Source organism: Penicillium cataractarum (genome assembly GCF_028827025.1).
Source record: "Penicillium cataractarum strain IBT 29864 chromosome Unknown utg000002l, whole genome shotgun sequence".
Taxonomy (NCBI): domain Eukaryota; kingdom Fungi; phylum Ascomycota; class Eurotiomycetes; order Eurotiales; family Aspergillaceae; genus Penicillium; species Penicillium cataractarum.
The window spans coordinates 3,618,343-3,635,012 of record NW_026622738.1 but is presented as its reverse complement, the minus strand read 5'-3'; the positions used below and the strand labels follow the sequence as shown (position 1 = coordinate 3,635,012).

General features: G+C 50.1%; 9 protein-coding genes across 9 annotated transcripts; 6 read left to right on the top strand and 3 right to left on the bottom strand.

Moving 5' to 3' along the window:
* Positions 1 to 420: 420 nt before the first annotated feature.
* Positions 421 to 1,997, top strand: N7496_003387 (uncharacterized protein; the record flags this gene model as incomplete). Its single annotated transcript, XM_056696318.1, has 2 exons — positions 421 to 468; positions 513 to 1,997. 2 exons carry the CDS (start codon positions 421 to 423, stop codon positions 1,995 to 1,997), a joined length of 1,533 nt encoding a protein of 510 aa, XP_056558530.1.
* A 431-nt stretch (positions 1,998 to 2,428) lies between these two features.
* Positions 2,429 to 2,974, bottom strand: N7496_003386 (putative progesterone binding protein; the record flags this gene model as incomplete). Its single annotated transcript, XM_056696317.1, has 3 exons — positions 2,429 to 2,607; positions 2,701 to 2,796; positions 2,884 to 2,974. 3 exons carry the CDS (start codon positions 2,972 to 2,974, stop codon positions 2,429 to 2,431), a joined length of 366 nt encoding a protein of 121 aa, XP_056558529.1.
* A 568-nt stretch (positions 2,975 to 3,542) lies between these two features.
* On the top strand, positions 3,543 to 3,779 carry N7496_003385 (uncharacterized protein; the record flags this gene model as incomplete). Its single annotated transcript, XM_056696316.1, has 1 exon — positions 3,543 to 3,779. The coding sequence occupies one exon, from the start codon at positions 3,543 to 3,545 to the stop codon at positions 3,777 to 3,779; it is 237 nt and encodes a 78-aa protein (XP_056558528.1).
* Positions 3,780 to 4,698: 919 nt separating this feature from the next.
* N7496_003384 (putative general amino acid permease (Agp2)) lies at positions 4,699 to 7,201 on the top strand (the record flags this gene model as incomplete). The annotated part of the gene is made up of 5 exons (XM_056696315.1): positions 4,699 to 5,023; positions 5,671 to 5,893; positions 5,947 to 6,682; positions 6,734 to 7,110; positions 7,162 to 7,201. The coding sequence occupies 5 exons, from the start codon at positions 4,699 to 4,701 to the stop codon at positions 7,199 to 7,201; spliced, it is 1,701 nt and encodes a 566-aa protein (XP_056558527.1).
* A 200-nt stretch (positions 7,202 to 7,401) lies between these two features.
* On the bottom strand, positions 7,402 to 7,989 carry N7496_003383 (uncharacterized protein; the record flags this gene model as incomplete). Its single annotated transcript, XM_056696314.1, has 1 exon — positions 7,402 to 7,989. The coding sequence occupies one exon, from the start codon at positions 7,987 to 7,989 to the stop codon at positions 7,402 to 7,404; it is 588 nt and encodes a 195-aa protein (XP_056558526.1).
* A 237-nt stretch (positions 7,990 to 8,226) lies between these two features.
* On the bottom strand, positions 8,227 to 9,299 carry N7496_003382 (putative JmjC domain protein; the record flags this gene model as incomplete). The annotated part of the gene is made up of 2 exons (XM_056696313.1): positions 8,227 to 8,247; positions 8,307 to 9,299. 2 exons carry the CDS (start codon positions 9,297 to 9,299, stop codon positions 8,227 to 8,229), a joined length of 1,014 nt encoding a protein of 337 aa, XP_056558525.1.
* A 614-nt stretch (positions 9,300 to 9,913) lies between these two features.
* Positions 9,914 to 11,874, top strand: N7496_003381 (flavin-containing monooxygenase; the record flags this gene model as incomplete). The annotated part of the gene is made up of 3 exons (XM_056696312.1): positions 9,914 to 10,085; positions 10,176 to 11,580; positions 11,634 to 11,874. 3 exons carry the CDS (start codon positions 9,914 to 9,916, stop codon positions 11,872 to 11,874), a joined length of 1,818 nt encoding a protein of 605 aa, XP_056558524.1.
* A 1,082-nt stretch (positions 11,875 to 12,956) lies between these two features.
* Positions 12,957 to 15,144, top strand: N7496_003380 (transcription factor domain-containing protein; the record flags this gene model as incomplete). The annotated part of the gene is made up of 3 exons (XM_056696311.1): positions 12,957 to 13,802; positions 13,867 to 14,118; positions 14,176 to 15,144. 3 exons carry the CDS (start codon positions 12,957 to 12,959, stop codon positions 15,142 to 15,144), a joined length of 2,067 nt encoding a protein of 688 aa, XP_056558523.1.
* Positions 15,145 to 15,332: 188 nt separating this feature from the next.
* N7496_003379 (uncharacterized protein) lies at positions 15,333 to 16,670 on the top strand (the record flags this gene model as incomplete). The annotated part of the gene is made up of 1 exon (XM_056696310.1): positions 15,333 to 16,670. One exon carries the CDS (start codon positions 15,333 to 15,335, stop codon positions 16,668 to 16,670), a length of 1,338 nt encoding a protein of 445 aa, XP_056558522.1.

Sequence of the window (16,670 nt, the reverse complement as noted above, 5' to 3'; positions counted from 1 at the left end):
GGACTACTAGCTCCCAGGTTATGAGTTATTGGAACCTCAGAAGTAAGATATAAGTGGGCTTAAGAACGATCAGTTTATATGTAAAAGAAATATGAGAAGTGAGAGGAAGTAGGGCATGCTCGATTGATCTTTCCTTCAGTCAATAGACTTATGACTATGGGCCATTTTACATTAGATATCCTCTCCAACCGGAGTCGTGTTTGCCAGTTCCTAACCAGTCCCTCACTAGCTGGATTGATCTAGAATTTACCATCGTTCCGACCTCCCCGACTTATTTTAGTTTCTCTCCTGCCTTTTCATCTCCTGCTCTTTCGCCTCCGCTGCTTTCATCCTCAACTCTTCGACCCTCCGTGTCTTCTTAACACTCTTTCCTTTTCAACTACCATTCGAACTCTCTTCGATACACCCAAAGTTCTCACCATGGCTCTCGGGGATCAAATCCCCACTGAATCCCCTCCGAACCTCCTTGTGAGCACTCTGGCAGTCCGTCACGAACGTCGTCCCTCCTCCAGCTCCCCGAGTCGGTCCGCCAAAGAATCTACCGGTTTCTCGAGTACACTCGAGATATTGGGTCTGATGAAAGTTTTGCCCTGGTGATGAACTCCTCGAAAGGTGATCCTTTGGATACAATTAGCAAGTGGTCATCTACACACCGACGGTTTAACCAGAACGGTGCCAACTCCACGCCCGAAGGCCAGCCCCCATTCTCAAATCAGCTTTTTTACGTATCACGGCAGGTATCCCAGGACGCCCGACATTTCTTTTACTCACTGAATAGATTCCGAGTGTACGGCATGGGGGCTGGAGGGTTGTCAGTTCTCACTGCAATTACGACCGTTACCCTGCAGTCACTTCGGAACCTTCAGGTGGAGATGTCTCCCCTTATCACCACGCTTCAACCATCGCTCTTTGCGCCCGTTGCCGATTATGATGAAAGCCCACAGGTTATCGATAACTGGAAGGCAACCTGTCGCCGACTCGCGCATGCGCCAAGCCAGCTCAACCTGTCCATCCATTCAAGCACGGCAACCGTGAGGTCTGCCAAAGCGATACTTGAACCTCTACTGGATGTACAACTGAAGAACTGCCTTATCCGCCTCGGTGCTCGCTCAAACAACAAGCTCCAGCTTTATGTTGAATATGTCGTCCTCAAGGCTACTGAACGCTCTCGCAACAACGAACAGAGTCGAGCTTTCCACAGATTCGGTGACCTTCCAACGGAGCTGAAGATCATGGTGCTTGAGCACACGGACCTTCTTCCTGATACGGGAACCATTGCTCAAGACCTTTGGTGGGACTCAGTGCGCAAGTCGTTCTTCCCGTTTCCTTGCGCAAGACGTCGTTGTGATGGGCCCACTATGTTCAACATGGCTTGTAAGGCTACAGAGGTCTCATACTCGTCATCCAAACGTTATTGGAGCCTTCCAAAGGCTCTTTTTCAGACGTCTAAAAGCATGAGAGATCTGGCCAAGTATGTCTTTTATGGATATGGAGCCCATCACTTTGCAATCCCGATTCCGTCTACGGTATTGTTTGGCTCCGCGAGATTTGAAAGGAAAAACTTCCTGAACCCGTTCCCCCCGGATTGTATTCAGTACCTGCATTCCATCCAACTCAACTTCCCTCAACACGTTGGGGATGACGAATTCCAGCCCCATTCAGTACAAGCGTTGAGCCTGGCGGACACAGTGAATTCCCTGCGAGAACACGCCAATATTTCCAATATTCGTCTATCCCTGCATTTCTTCCTTCTGGAAGATGTCACAGTGACCTTTGAATCACTTCACGAATATGCCAACTTCAAACGCATAGTTGAAATCATTGGTCCTCAGATGAGAGAGCTCAAAGACTTTTTCATCCACATCGTTTCGCCTGGCCTTGATGCTGATCAAAGAAAGGCAATGGAGCAGGCCCTTGAAAGGATTGTTAAGGGTGAACAATACGACAGCGAGACTTGTGGGAAACAGTATCGCGGGTTTTATTCGACATTGAGATAAATTTGGAGGACATCTAGACAGAATGTTATTGATTGGATTTGCTGCTACGAGGGTTGGCTGCATAGTCTTTGGAGGGGGTAGAAATTGATGATTTGGTTCTCTATTTTATGGATATCCTTCTTACATACTAGCGTCGAAGGTGAATTACTATTAATAAAGATCTTCCGGAATGCCTCTTCTAGTGACTTTTTTGACAAATTTTCCAACCCCTTTTTCGAGACCTCTTCCGAGACATCTCTCGGCATCTCTTGACAATTCAGATCGGGGCTGGATAGCCTTGAGATTTCTGTCCAAGCGCTACCTACAGAGGACCCCTGTTGGAAATACAAAAGTATTGTGATTAACAACCCATCCACATCTTTTAATCTATCTTCATCTTCATATTTCGGGTATACTTGACATCCACTCAATTCGTAGCCCTTAATCATCGTTCAAAGGTTCTTCGCACCCTCAACCTTGCCAACGATGTTATACCGCTTGCTGAAGAAAGTGTACCACTCATCCAGCGTCGTCTTCTCCTTCTCATCCAAATCATACCACTCCGGTACGCAATCCTCGGGCTTCAGCGAGGACTTGGCCAGAGCACGCGAGGCATCCTTTCCGACGAAAACTAAACCCCAAAACCACGAGTATCACGTCAGTCTATGCAAAGATGTCGGCGCAATCGGGAACCCCGCATCGGCCGGGCGCATCGAGCACTCACCGCGATATTGGCCCGTCGCGCCGTAGGCAGCGTTACGGGTGACGTCGAAGACGGTGCCTTTGATGGCTACCAGGGTTGGGCGGCTGGAATCGGAACCTGTGAGCACAGCGCGCAGTGTGTGTCAGTCGGCATTCGCGGAGAAGAAGGTCCCGAGGAGAGCGCGCGGCGCGGGGATGTGTATACCGTCGCACTTGGCCAATTCCTCGGTAGAAATGGGGTCGTCCTTTGGCGGGTCCAGCTGGACTGGTACTTTGGGAGCGAAACGTTCAGACATTGTGGTATAGGTGTGGAAGTGTGGGAGAAGTGAAGCTCGCGAGTGATGGCCGAGGAATTAAAAAGAGCGTGGGGTTCGGCGGATAAGCGGGGTTCAACTAACCTTGCCGTTGGTAACTAGTGGCTCTGTAGTTTAGGGCGGGTGCTGACGAACACGCTGCTGTGATTGCACCATTGGGGTGAGAAGTTCTATAGGGGACTAAAATTACGAGTGCTTGAGCTGTAGATTTTATCGATCTGCCTTACGCTGCGTGTGGTAGATATAGGATTAATGTACTTGGCTCATGTCATGAACATGGCTTATTTACCTCTAACAAAGATTGTTTGTATACCGCGGGACTGACTTCATGACGTCAAGTCACGAGCCTCGAGTATACTTTAATTTTTGCGAACGGGGATCTTTAAAGTGGCGTAAGTCAGATGACACTTGACAATCAACTACATTCATGCCATCTTTAAGGCAACCCGATAGTCCTTGAACTTCGAGAGGCCGTTGGTCTCACTATTCATCACCTATTCATCGATCAACATACAATACATTAAACACTCAACCTTCCTCGGATATCAAGATGTCCTCTCCTCCTTCAAATCCACATCTCCACGCAACGCAGCCTGCGGTACATGATACGCTGCCTCGAGGCCATAACGAGCCCAAGCAAGACCTTTCCAAGGCCGACGAGATCCACCATCTCTACTTTGAGGATAACGATGGCTTCTTCCCGCCTGCTTGGCTGGGGAAGGACACAAACCCGTCGGAGCGCAGATCTTCGAATGATAGTGCAACTAGTCATGACTCAAAGGATTAAGCTGGTGTCTGAAAGAGAAGAAGATGGATTTGGAGTATTGTGTTCTCACACCTTACTTCGTTCCTGACTTTTTGGGTTCTTAACGGTAATGGATCTTGACTTATCCTGTGCAGTAATCAGAATTACTCTCTTCCTAAAGCATGTCATGTTAGCCAGACTGAATATATCGTTTGTCAAATTTCTGAACATATTTAAAGGAGCTAGTTAACATGCTGCGGAAATATTTTAGGAGAATGTCACCCTGGCGTATAGATGTTCGATACCCTTTGAAATGGACAGTATGGATATTTCATTAAGTTGAAGACGAGCACTCTATAGGTTAGCCTCTGATATACAAGACTAGTCTTACACAAAGTTAGAAAAGTGCATGCCTTCCCTGTGGCCCCCTACGAGCAAATTGAACCTCGGCAACGTTTTTGCCCCACTAGTCCTCCATGCCAGAGCACATTGCACAACTCCAGAACGACAAGAGCAAGGATTGGGAGCCGCAAATGTTTACAGCACGGCAAACGATTTCAACGTCCATCAGGCAAAAATATTGATCATCCAACTCGCTTGCCCTAGTCGAAGACTACTCAGTCAAGCCTACCAGCCAAATGGCTGATTGACTCTCGAAGGTAACGCCAAGTGGGGACACGGCGGCCTGCGAGCACCAAGCAAGGAAGGGCCGGGGAAGAGATCTTTTCTGATTTGTCCCCGGGTCGGATTGATTCTCGGACTATGCCGAGTTCCAGGCTACACTCTCCATGAGATTCGCTCTGGGATGCTTTAGATGGACTGCCAAGCAATGGAGGGAAATTGCCAAGATGGGGAAAGATTTTTCTCGTCTTGGGGACTTGCTGGGTTTCCTTTCCTTCCCTCCTGCCTTTTAAATTGATTTCTTTTTCTATTTATGGTGTGGATTGGATCGGACATCAAAATGTTAAATACACAATCGCAGCAGAATGAGCTTGGCTCTCATTCACCAATCGCTGCTGCCATCCAGCGCGCCGAGTCACCCCGCGATTTTCCCGATCCCGAGGGGAAGCCGGTCAAGATGTCCGACAAGACTGTCGAAATCACTGAGAAGGATCCATCCGGCAATCGCGATGCATCGATCGATGGTGGTTCTATGAAACCGACTTATGACCATACGCGACGGAAGCTAAAACCTCGCCATTTGCAATTGATCGGCATTGGAGGAACTATAGGCACGGCTTTGTATGTGCAGATTGGTAATAATCTTCGCACTAGCGGGCCTGCAAGTTTGTTTCTTGGATTTAGTATTTGGTAAGTTCAACTCGTTTAAAAGGATGGGTCTCTTTCCCCATGCTTTTGTTTTATTTCAAGGCCTGGGCTCGACGGACACAGTGGCTTGCACTGGAAAATACGAATCCAATTTCTACGCGACTATAGCGATGAACGGAAGAAGATCTTCAAAAACAGGATGAGAAGAAACCATCAATTCTGCCATGAAATTCCCAGTGATAAGGGACGTAAGCATACTGCTAGGCGAAACACATCATCCCAGTGCAAGGACAACTCCCATTCACCTCTCCCATTTGCGCCAATACATTCCACAAAGCCCATGCCGACTTGATCAGATGCCCAACTCGACCAGCCCTAGAGCCCTGGATTACTATTGCGCCTTAATGATTGATTGTTTTGAATCTTACTCTTTGACTTCTAGGAGTTGCATTATCTTGATCATAACCGTTTGTAAGAAGCACCTTCCACTCCCTAGCCCATTTCATGCCATGAGCAGCAAAATACCCCCAGGCGACTGTTCCACCACAAGGAAACACCAAAATTCACATCTTTACAACACCTTGCCTCGAGTGACTGATATAATGACCACCCCTGGTCGGCTGTCGTTTTCGAATCAAGCACAGGAACTTACTTTATCATCTAGGTCTGGCAGAGATGGTCACCTACTTACCCATCTCCTCACCCTTCATCCGATTCGCTGGCCGCTATGTCGACGAGGCCCTCGGTGTTGCAGCAGGTTACAATTTCTTCATCTTCGAAGCTGCCCTCGTACCTTTTGAAATCGTGGCTGTCAGTTTGATTGTCAATTACTGGACTAGCGCGATTCCAGTTGCGGCGATGAACGTTATCGTTCTTGTTCTATACACGTATGTCCCGAGCTTGCAAACACATTGGCGTATACACTAATATTTGTTTACAGGGCACTCAACGTTTTCGCGGTCAAGTGGTATGGCGAAGCAGAATTCTGGCTCTCACTTGGCAAAGTCTTGCTCAGCATCGGCCTCATCTTCTACACCTTCATCGTGATGGTTGGCGGTAACCCGCTAGGTGATCGGTTCGGATTCAGATACTGGAATGAACCCGGTGCTTTTGCCGAATACTACAAAACCGGGGATACGGGCAGGTTCCTGGGCTTTTTGTCGGCACTTATTGCGGCTAGCTTTACTATCGCTGGTCCGGACTACGTGTCGATGGCTGCAGGAGAGACTATTAATCCACGCGTGGTTCTACCAAAGGCGTATAATGGCGTGTTCTACCGTCTAACAGCCTTCTTCGTGCTTGGTGTCCTCTGTGTGGGAATTCTGGTCCCGTATAACGACGAGACTATGGCCGATGCATTTGACAATGACAAGCCTGGTGCGGCGGCCTCGCCGTATGTGATATCCATGGATAGATTGCATATCCCGATCTTACCGCACATCGTCAATGCGGTCGTTCTTACTGCTTCGTTCAGCGCAGGCAATAGCTATGTATACTGTGCCAGCCGCAGTCTCTACGGTCTTGCACTTGAGGGAAAGGCGCCGGTGTTTTTGACGAAGTGCACGAAAAAGGGTGTCCCGGTTTACTGTGTTGCCGTGGTCTTGTTGATTGCTCTACTGAGCTTCCTCCAAGTATCCAATGGTGCATCCGTGGTGCTGAACTGGTTTGTCAATCTGGTATGTCTGAACTCGAATTATCCATGGTCTTCCCATCCAACATGATCTCAGGTTACCGCCTCACAACTCATCAACTTCTCCGTCATCACGTTCACGTATATCCGGTTCAAGAAGGCTCTTGATGCTCAAGGAATTTCGCGCGGCACCTTGCCATACCGTAGCTGGTTCCAGCCGTATATCGCATATATCGCCTGCACTGCTACTACGATCATGGCCTTCGTTGGTGGCTATACCGTCTTCTTGCCAGGTAAATGGTCGATTCCCACGTTCTTGTTCTCATACACGATGATTGGCGTGTTCCCTGTTCTCTACTTTGGGTGGAAGATCTTCCATCGAACGAAGTTTTTGAAACCGGAGGAGGTAGACTTGGTGTCTGGACTCGCAGAGATTGAGGAGTATACGAGGGATTTTGTTCATGCCCCACCTAAGTAAGTTTGGTTCATGAGCCCGGGCAAGCTTCATCGGCTGATTTTCTTTAGGACTATCGTACACAAATATGTCGGTATGCTGTTCGAGTGAGCCTGCGAGACCACTCTCGACGCCGAAGGGGTCAGCGACACCTGGTCATGCAAAAGAAACAACACAATACTTGAGACGCTTCATGATTTTGTTCAATATAGACACTATTATACACTCAGAATCAATCATTCAATCAGAAACCCCCGCCTTGTAAACTCCATTACCAAAAATGCGCATGTAGGACAGGCCAAAGGGCCAACTTATATCCCCCCCACAAAGTCTAGATCATGTTTCTGCTCCCCGGCAGCCCTCAACTTCTCCAGGCGTTGCTTATTCCGCTTCCCCAAGATCCGCAACGTATTCTTGCGCTCAATCTCCGTCATCTGATCCCAATTGCCGATCCGCGACAGTGACCCGTCAACATTGACAACCATAGGTCCGAGGTGATCTAGCGTGACGCCTCCATCAGTGCCGAGATCGAGGCGGAGTTGTTTTGGCTGGCCATCGCTGGACGACTCGGTCGATGGGAGACACAATTGCTCTTTGGAAGCCTCTTGTGTGGTTTCTTGGGGCTGCGATTCTCCGGTCTCTTGCTTTGAAGGGGTCGCTTCTGTAGGAGGGGTAGAGGAGGACATTGTGTGCGAGTGGCGGATTGATTCGAGGGATCTGTTGCCAGGTGCGCACTGTGGGAAGAGGATGCTGTAGAGGCGGGAGGAGGTCGCCGAGGATTGGGGTAGCTGGGTAGAAACGCTGAGGGACCAGGTGCTGGGAATAGAGGCGCGGGTGAAGATTGGATTCACGCTGAGGTGAAAGAGGGCGGCGCGGTAGGCTGTACGCGATAACTGCATGCTTGGGCTGTGGGAAAGTTGAAGTTGGGGGAGTTGGGTTGGGCGATAAAATGGTCGGTCGAGGGCGGAGTCGAGATGGTTCTGGAAGCCGCCCGCATGAAACTCCGAGTCTATGGGAATACTCTATTTTGCTGGATTTCAATACTGAAGTAGTGGGTGCATTGGAATATGTATATTGTACAAATTATTTTTACATCTAGAAGAATACTATCAACAGGCCGTTGGATAGCCTTGCTTCTATCGAAACCACCAATTGACCTATTGCGTGTTAGTACTTGCGACCACAAGTTACAATCAAGGCACACGAGCACACTTACCGATGCAGTCACTCCCTCTCCAACGCCTTTAATGCTATGCCACCATCCTTTCGGAATGAATAGGCCATCGCCAGCCTCCAAATGCGCCTCGTAGCCAGACCCTTCCGAGCCTGCAGAAGCCGAGTCACCCCATACCCGTTCATCCAGCAAAACCCGTTCTTGACCCTGCATCATCTCCTCCCCACGCATGGCAGCCGCATCCTTGCCTCCACTCTTTCCTAGCTGCCGCCGTATAGAAGAGAAGAGCGCCTGTCCCTCCGAGGGCGCTAATAATCGCACGACCTTCCGTCCAGCCAGCTGGACGAAGAGGTTTGGGTTCGGGTCGCGATGGAGCGGGGTGTACGTAGGAGGGTGTCCAATCCACACATTTGTATCGTAAATATCACCCTTTCCGGCCTTTGCAACAATATCCGGTGTTGGAAAATCGTCGCGAAGAACTTGAGGCAGGTCGAGAAGCTGGCATTGTGCGAGATAGAGTCGCGTTGACTGCGGAGATGTCTCGGCCGTGCGCATCCATTCGAGGAACAGCGTCACCGGTGCGTGGAACTGTCGGAAGCTTACGACGTCCGACGCAGTAGCTTGCTGCGACATGTTGCCATTTTTATTGCCACATGAACTAGAGACTGCTAGCTCTGTAAGCTCTAGCGGGACAAACGCGTCGGCGGCATGCTTTTCGAGGTATTCCAGGTTCAATCGAGTCGTTGGGTGGCTGGTCGCGCTTGGTCGGGTATTGGTGCTTTCAAACCAATTCTTCACGGCGGGCAGGTCACGAAATTGAGCGCGTGGTAGGACAACGGGGTGCTCGGGGGCAAAATATTGCTGTCGGAATGTATCGACGTCGACGTATTGAATGGCTTCGAGTGTGCGGTACGGACGGGTCAAGGAGACGGAGAAGTTGCGCGAGCCATGAGCTGGCTGTAGGAGGCTAGGAGGAAACGGGTGCGAGAGTCTTCTCAGGACCCAATTGCTCTGTGTCCATGGCTGGAGCTTCATCCAGGCAAGTTGAAGATTGTGGAGAAAAGGTGCAAAGTGGAAGAAGGTTTTCAGCCCGCAAGACTCGGTGGAGGGTCCACATCCCCGGATTTAGTTCGCCACAATGATAGTACTGTAGTCAAGTGAGTGTGCTCTATTCAAAACTAGCTTAAGGGGCCTGTATTAATATGATCAATCTGATCACTTGTGTCTATCAAAATTAAGGTTTATTCACGATGAGCTGGAGTTCAATATAAATTTATGCAAGTGATCATTGTCGGTAATGCACGATCGACATGGCCGCCCCTGTCAAAAGTGGCACAAGAACAATAAACGCCGGGAACCGAGGTTGCCCCAACTTCCCCTCATTTGGCAGATCGGAGCTTAAACCACTGCTGGTCCCGTTGGACTCGTTCTTTCGGAGTCTGTTCATGAACCATCGTTCGCTGGAGAGAGAGAGATCATCCCCTTTCTCGTCTGAGCACAAGCTAGCCTGGTCTTCTTCACAGGCCGGCCTCCAACCCGTCTCAGCGCTACCCTCTTGTACCACAACTACTTCCCCCAGTCATCTGACATCGGTGTCGTCTTTTGACAATAGTACATCTTTCTCCAACCTCGTTGCATCATCGGCCAAGATGCCTTCGGTCGCCAGTATCCACAAGCGCCATGTCTACGGCAAAGATGCTCATACCTACTACCCAGTGCTCATCGTCGGCGCCGGCGAGTCGGGTGTCGCGATGGGCTGTCGTCTCAAAGAAGTCCTAGGAACGGACCAGTTTCGAATCTTTGAGCGACAATCTGGCATCGGTGGAACATGGTGGATTAACCGATACCCTGGCGCTGCCTGTGACATGTAGGTATCCAAAGACCAAGCCGATATTCAATTTGATCTAACAGAGAGACAAACCAGCCCCGCGTTGTTCTATTCCTTTTCATTTGCACCCAAGAAGAACTGGTCGACTTTGCACCCCTCGGGACCTGAGATTGCACAATACCTCGCCGATGTCTGCGAGAAGTATGAGATTGTCGACAAGATCCAGTTCCACACTGATGTCCGCGAGCTTCGCTGGATAGAAGAGGATGAGGAATGGGAGGTTCTCCTTTCCCACCTGGTCCCAGGGACGGGTGATCTCTCCTCGTATGAGCGAGAGCAGCTTGCGATCAACGAGGGCGTGCATAGCGTCTACGTCAAAAATGAGATCGTCCGAGCCAAGGTCGTCGTGAGTGGCGTGGGTGGACTAGTTGAGCCAAAGACATGGCCCAAGGATATCCCCGGTATCGAAGACTTTGAAGGAGAGATCATGCATACAGCTCGATGGGATAGTGATATTGACCTGCAAGGCAAGGATGTGATCATGTTCGGCTCCGGCTGCAGTGCCGCCCAAGTTGTCCCCGAGCTGGCCAAGCCAGAGGCCAACGTTCGCTCTATCACCCAGTTAATGCGTACTCCTCCCTGGGTGCAGCCAGACCTCTTGCCGCCCAAGCTCCTTGTGCATTGGGAGAGGTGGATGCCTTCGTTGTTGACACACGTGCCAGGACTGGCACGTTTCCTCCGCAACAACCTCTTTCTGATGTGTGAACATAATTTCTTTGCCATGTTCACTGACACGGCATACGGACGCATGATGCGGCCAAAGATTGAAAAGGCATTCCTGGATCACATGCGCGAAATGGCACCGAAGGAATACCATGAAATGCTGACCCCAAACTACAGCCTTGGATGCAAGCGCCGTATCATTGACGGTACATGGTACCGCAGCCTGCACTCCTCAAAGGTCACGCTGACAACGCAGCCACTGGCTCGTGTCCATGCGAGAAGCGTAACAATCGGACCGGGACATTACTATCCTCCGGGCAATGACTCTGATGACGAAGCTCGAGAGATTCCGGCCGATGTGATTCTGCTCGGCAATGGCTTTGAGACCAATCAGTGGCTGCACCCTTTGAAGGTCATCGGCAGGGGCAGCAAGAAGATGGAGGATCTTTGGGCAGCTCGAGGAGGCGCCCAGGCTTATCAGGGAATCGCGATGGACCACTTCCCGAACTTCTTCATGCTCTTCGGTCCGAACACAGCCACCGGTCATACAAGTGTTATCTTCGCGACTGAGAACGCGGTCAACTACTCCCTGAAATTCATCAAGCCAATCTTGATCGGCCAGGTCAGCTCCTACGAGGTCAAGGAAGAGGCCGAGCTGGCGTGGACCAAGAACGTGCAGGACCAACTGCAGAAGACGGTCTTCCGTCGCGGCGATTGCTCCAGTTGGTACATCACTGCCGACGGATGGAACTCTTCAACCTACCCGTAAGTTACTCGCGCACACTGCTGGGCTTATTTATACTAACGTGAATTTGTAGATACTCCCAGATCCACTATTGGTACCGATGCACATTCCCTATCTGGAGCGACTGGACGGCAAAATGGACTCGAAAGGGTGCGATTCTGCAGGGAATCCGCAAGACTGTGCGCCTCTCGTTCATTTTCAGTGTCCTAGCGGGACTGGCATGGCTAAAGAAGAACCCCGACGAGCGCAGTAAGTTGCTGCTAGCCTTGTTGGCAGGGAAGGACTGGCTTCTTTCCAAGGCACGTGGCTTGTAAGAGGGGGATCACCTACGCTCTATGCTTTCTGTGAAATTCTCCGTTCTCTGAAAATCTTTGGGAACATACCTACCTATCCTCTGTACAGTCTATATAGTCAAATCAATCAAATACTGAGCATATCTTGCCTCGCTAATCGTGGATGCACCGTAAGTGGCTGAAAGAATATATAGTTGGCTGCATGCATGACATGCATGGTGATCAGTTCTGATCGAATCTACATGTCTACTTTCTTTCCTTCAATCGTGATTTTCTTTCTCTCTCTTGTTTTGACCAACCTCGATCCTCCTATAAACATTAATCACTAATACCGCATACTGTACTTCTACATTATGTGGCTATATCTTCCCCCGTAGTTCCGCTTGCCAGCCAATAATGTCACCGGCGAGAAGGATGAGTCAGCCGCGAATCTGGGGAAACGGCAAACCCCGCGAGGAATCTCTCCGCACTCGGTCGCCGCCATTTCCTCCCAGCTCTTCCTAGCTCTCATCCCCGGTGACTTGAATTCTGGGCTGTCATGGCTTCGGAATCACCTCAGGTTCAAACGACCCCACCGCAGTCCGGGCCTGGCGACCAGGAGGCCTCTTCGGCCGCTGATACGTCCAAGAGAAAGGCGGAACAAAGCAACGGAACGCACACGCGCGCAAAGCGGAATCGCTACATCTCCATTGCATGGTATGATCCGATGGCCTGATCCCGTCTGATATTTTCCCGAATTCCCGGTCCCTTTTCGCTTTTGAGGAATGCCGCTTGCTAGAAGCAGTCTACTTTGTAGACGGGCTGCAGCATGAGGCCACTCTTTGTGGCTCCCCGCTTTCTCCTCTTCTCGGGACTCGGAATGATACGTGCCTAGCGGAGCTAACCGTCGGGGTTCTTGTTTTAGCAATGAATGCAAACGCCGCAAGATCAAGTGCAATGGGCAAGTCCCATGTCAGCGATGTGGTCATCTAAATTTGGAATGTATGAGCCCTCACTCGCCATTGCAATCCCAGTGGCTGCTTCTTAGCCGTTCGGAAATGGCGAACTCGGGTATAGCAGCTCGATGTCGGAATCTCCGACGCTAACAATTACATCAGGTCGATATGCGCCAAATTGCTGCAACAACAACTTCAAAGAATCCGAGTGAGTCACGGAAAACAAAACCGGCTGCCCATTTAAAAATTTCGAGTCTAACCCTCAGTCATAGCGAGTTCCGGTCGATGACCGCGCAGTTGACTACGCTTCAAGAACAAGTCAATAGCCTCTTCACAAATCTCAATGAGCTTAGGGCGCAGAAGCCGGCCTTTGAGTCTCCACCATTCGACCACCTCTCACGCGATGGCTCCCAGTCCGTCTTCACCCCGATGCCTGGTAGCATGCCAAAAGCACGATCCCGGCATCCACGGTTCCATGGACCTACTAGCTCAGCTTTCAACTTTGATGTCGCCAAGACAAGTCTTCAGAGCATGGGCATCAACCCGGCCGAGGATGGCATCGCTGATGACCTGACGACGGCACATGTCACACCGATTGGCTCTCCACCTCCTCATATCGGTCCGATTGTCCCAACGATACACCCTACTAAGGACCCCATCTGGAGCATTCGCCGCGATGAGGCCGTAAGGCTATGCAAAGTCTATGAGGAAGAGATCGGGATTATGTACCCGGTAGTGGATATTGCTACAGTCACCGCACAAGCTAATCTTCTATACACGTTCATGGAAGCTGCCACGCGAACAGGATTCGCACAACGAGGTCTTCCCGGTGCCGACAGTCTCCATGACGATAGCACGATTATTTTGAAGTTGATTCTTGCAACCACGCTGGTCGTGGAGGCTGGAGGCCAGAGTGACCTCGGTCAACGTCTGTATCTGTCTGTCAAGCCGGTCATTGAATCCAAATTGTGGGAGCCTCATGACATCAAGAACATCCAGTTATTTGCCATAGTGGTAAGAAACACAATCAGACGGATATCCAATATGTCTACATGAAAGCTAATATTTGCTGCGACAGGCAACTTACCACTTCCATACCGATGACGATGCTATGGCCTACCGATTGATTGGTCTCGCTGCCCGAATGTGCTTGGAAATGGGCCTTCATCGAAGGGACGCACTGATGAAGTCGTTCCCTAATGAGGACCAGTGGAATGAGATTACCCGACTCTTTTGGACTGTCTATAGCTTGGACCGCCGATGGAGTTTGGGCACCGGGTTGCCATTTGTCATCCAAGATGAGGATGTTGATCCGAACTTACCAGAGCCCGTATGTCTCAAGAGCCGCACTCAGTTTGACTTATTATCTGACCTTATTTTGCTCTAGGATACATCTCTACCGTATCTACGGTGCATGATATCATACAATCGCATCAGTTCGAAGATCTGGTACTCGGGTCTCGGTTCTGAAGGCACGACGGACATTCGGCGCGATGAGATTGGATACTTGGACTACCAGGTCCTACAATGGTACAAACAAGTGCCAGATGAGCTCAAGTTCTATCCTGTGGAATCCCCCAAAACTGGCGAGACTGCAAGCCGCGGCATGAGACGTCTTCGAGTCTTGTTGTACCTTCGGATGAATCAGCTGCGGATTTTGATTTATCGCCCGGTACTTCATTCCGCGGCAAGCATCATGGAGGACCGAGGCCACGCCCAGACAGTGGTGGATGTCGCCAAGGACACCGTCCGAGTCCTGACCCGGCTTAACCAGATGTCCGACATCTACCGCACGCAGCAGATCACCTTCAACTATTTCTTAGTTGCAGCATTAGCAGTGTTGTTCCTCGCCGTGTGTCATGCACCCAACGACTTCAACCGGCAAGTTCGCGACGAGTTCTATATGGCATTGGACTTGATCAACGGATTCAGCACCAAGTCTTACGTGTCCAAGAGACTCTGGAAGACCATTAAAGGTCTCCGAAAGATTGGTGAGAAGCTTGGCGTCCTGGCTCGTCCTTTTGGCTCCGATGGGAACGACCCCCACTCCACCGCAGCAGTGGCCATGGCTGGCCTCGCTGGTCATTCTATCGAAGACTTGTCCATGTACGGTCAGATGAATGGGGCCAATGAGTTAGGGAACAGTCCTTTGAATGGACTCCAGATGAGCCACGAATTGACTAATCTGTTTGAAGCCGTTGGGGCATTTGGAAACTTTATGCCCGGTAGCAGCGGCGCGGATGGCATGAACGGGTTTGTTGGTCCAGATGGGGAAATTCAGAATACTGGAGAGGGGTTGTCGGGGATTCTGGGAGGCGAGGAAGAGTTCTCTCGAGTAATTCGTGACCTGTTCTGAGAAGGAAAAATATCAATGTATCAAAGTAAAACCTTGTCGTTGACTTTTTGTGAATGCGTAGGCATCGTATAACTTGCACAACAATTCTAGCGAATCGACTTGACCTAATGGGTATTAGACTCCGTACAGCCGGAAGGCCTGGCGGTCCCAACATCTAACCCTCCGTGAATTGTTCTTACAGATACAATATGGACTCACTGCCACCAAAATTGATCTCCAGAGTGCTGGACTACATAATTCCTGACGGGTGCCATAGAATTCACCCCGGCATATCCCTGGCCACATATGCGACCTTGAATCGTCGCTGGCAGGCCGTTATCGAGAGATGCACGTTTGCCTACCTCTACATCAACACGCCTAGTCGGTTGGAAGAATTTCAACAGCTAGTGTCAACTCCACGCAGAAGATCTTGCGTTCAAGTCGTTGACTTATGCGTGCAGCTGGAACAATACGATGAGAAAGCGCGCGCTCGAGTGGAGACAGACGAGGAACGCCAACGAAATAACAGGATCTTTACCACGACTATCAGCACGCTTTTCAGGATATTATCAGACTGGCCAGATAATTCTGGAATATCTATTGAGATCAGCGCATGGTCCCCTAGTGACTTTCTCGTCTTTAAAGAGAGGAAGAGGCGGAAACGAGTGACCGGTTCACGGGTGGACGATCTTTTCAAGAAGAGATATGAGAGATCATACCTTGAATTCCCCAGAGAAACCGCCGATGCAGAGTGTCCACGCATACCGACAGTAAGGAAACTTTCTATCCAAGGCATCGCAAATGCGTGGGTCATCGAACCGGCGTCGAGTGTGTATATTACGATGAAGCTGCCACGGTTGAACCGGTTGGACCTGGCGTTGACGGATGATTGTAAGTGGGATAAACAGTTAAGACAACGTCTTCGAAATGGTAAGCTAGATTATATCGGGAAACAATGTCGCCAATACCTATTAACTTCCTTTCGAGACTTTGCTCGTAAACTTCATCTCTCGCCTGCCAGTGTGCGGCATTTCGAGCTAGCATATTCTTATATGCCCCCGAGGGACCAGAACTACTATCCGCCCGATGTGACTGAAGGTGGAACGGACCTGTTACGTTCATACTTGCGGGATTTCTCTCAACGATTGGAGGTTCTGCGGACCAATGGTCCTGTGGTGTTGGGTCCGGAACTCTTCTTGCCGTCGAATCTGCAGGTCGACAATCTTGTGAACCTCCCTTTCTGGCCAAATTTGATCGATGTGTCCGTGGAATATGCGGGAGTAACACCGTGTGGAGAGTGGCTCCTTGACCGGGATCCCGAAGAAGACGAAGATGAAGATGAAGAGCTGACTATGGATGATATCTTTGGAGACGAGGAGCAGACTTATCCCGAATACGTACGGATCCCTCTGGAGGATTGCAAATCAAGCTATTTCCGAACGAGGATCATCGCAGGACATGTTGACAGACTCTATGAGCGATTTCTCGTTCCACGCATGCCGTTGAACAGAAACGAACAAGCTGACAGCCTAGTATCTCGTCATTGA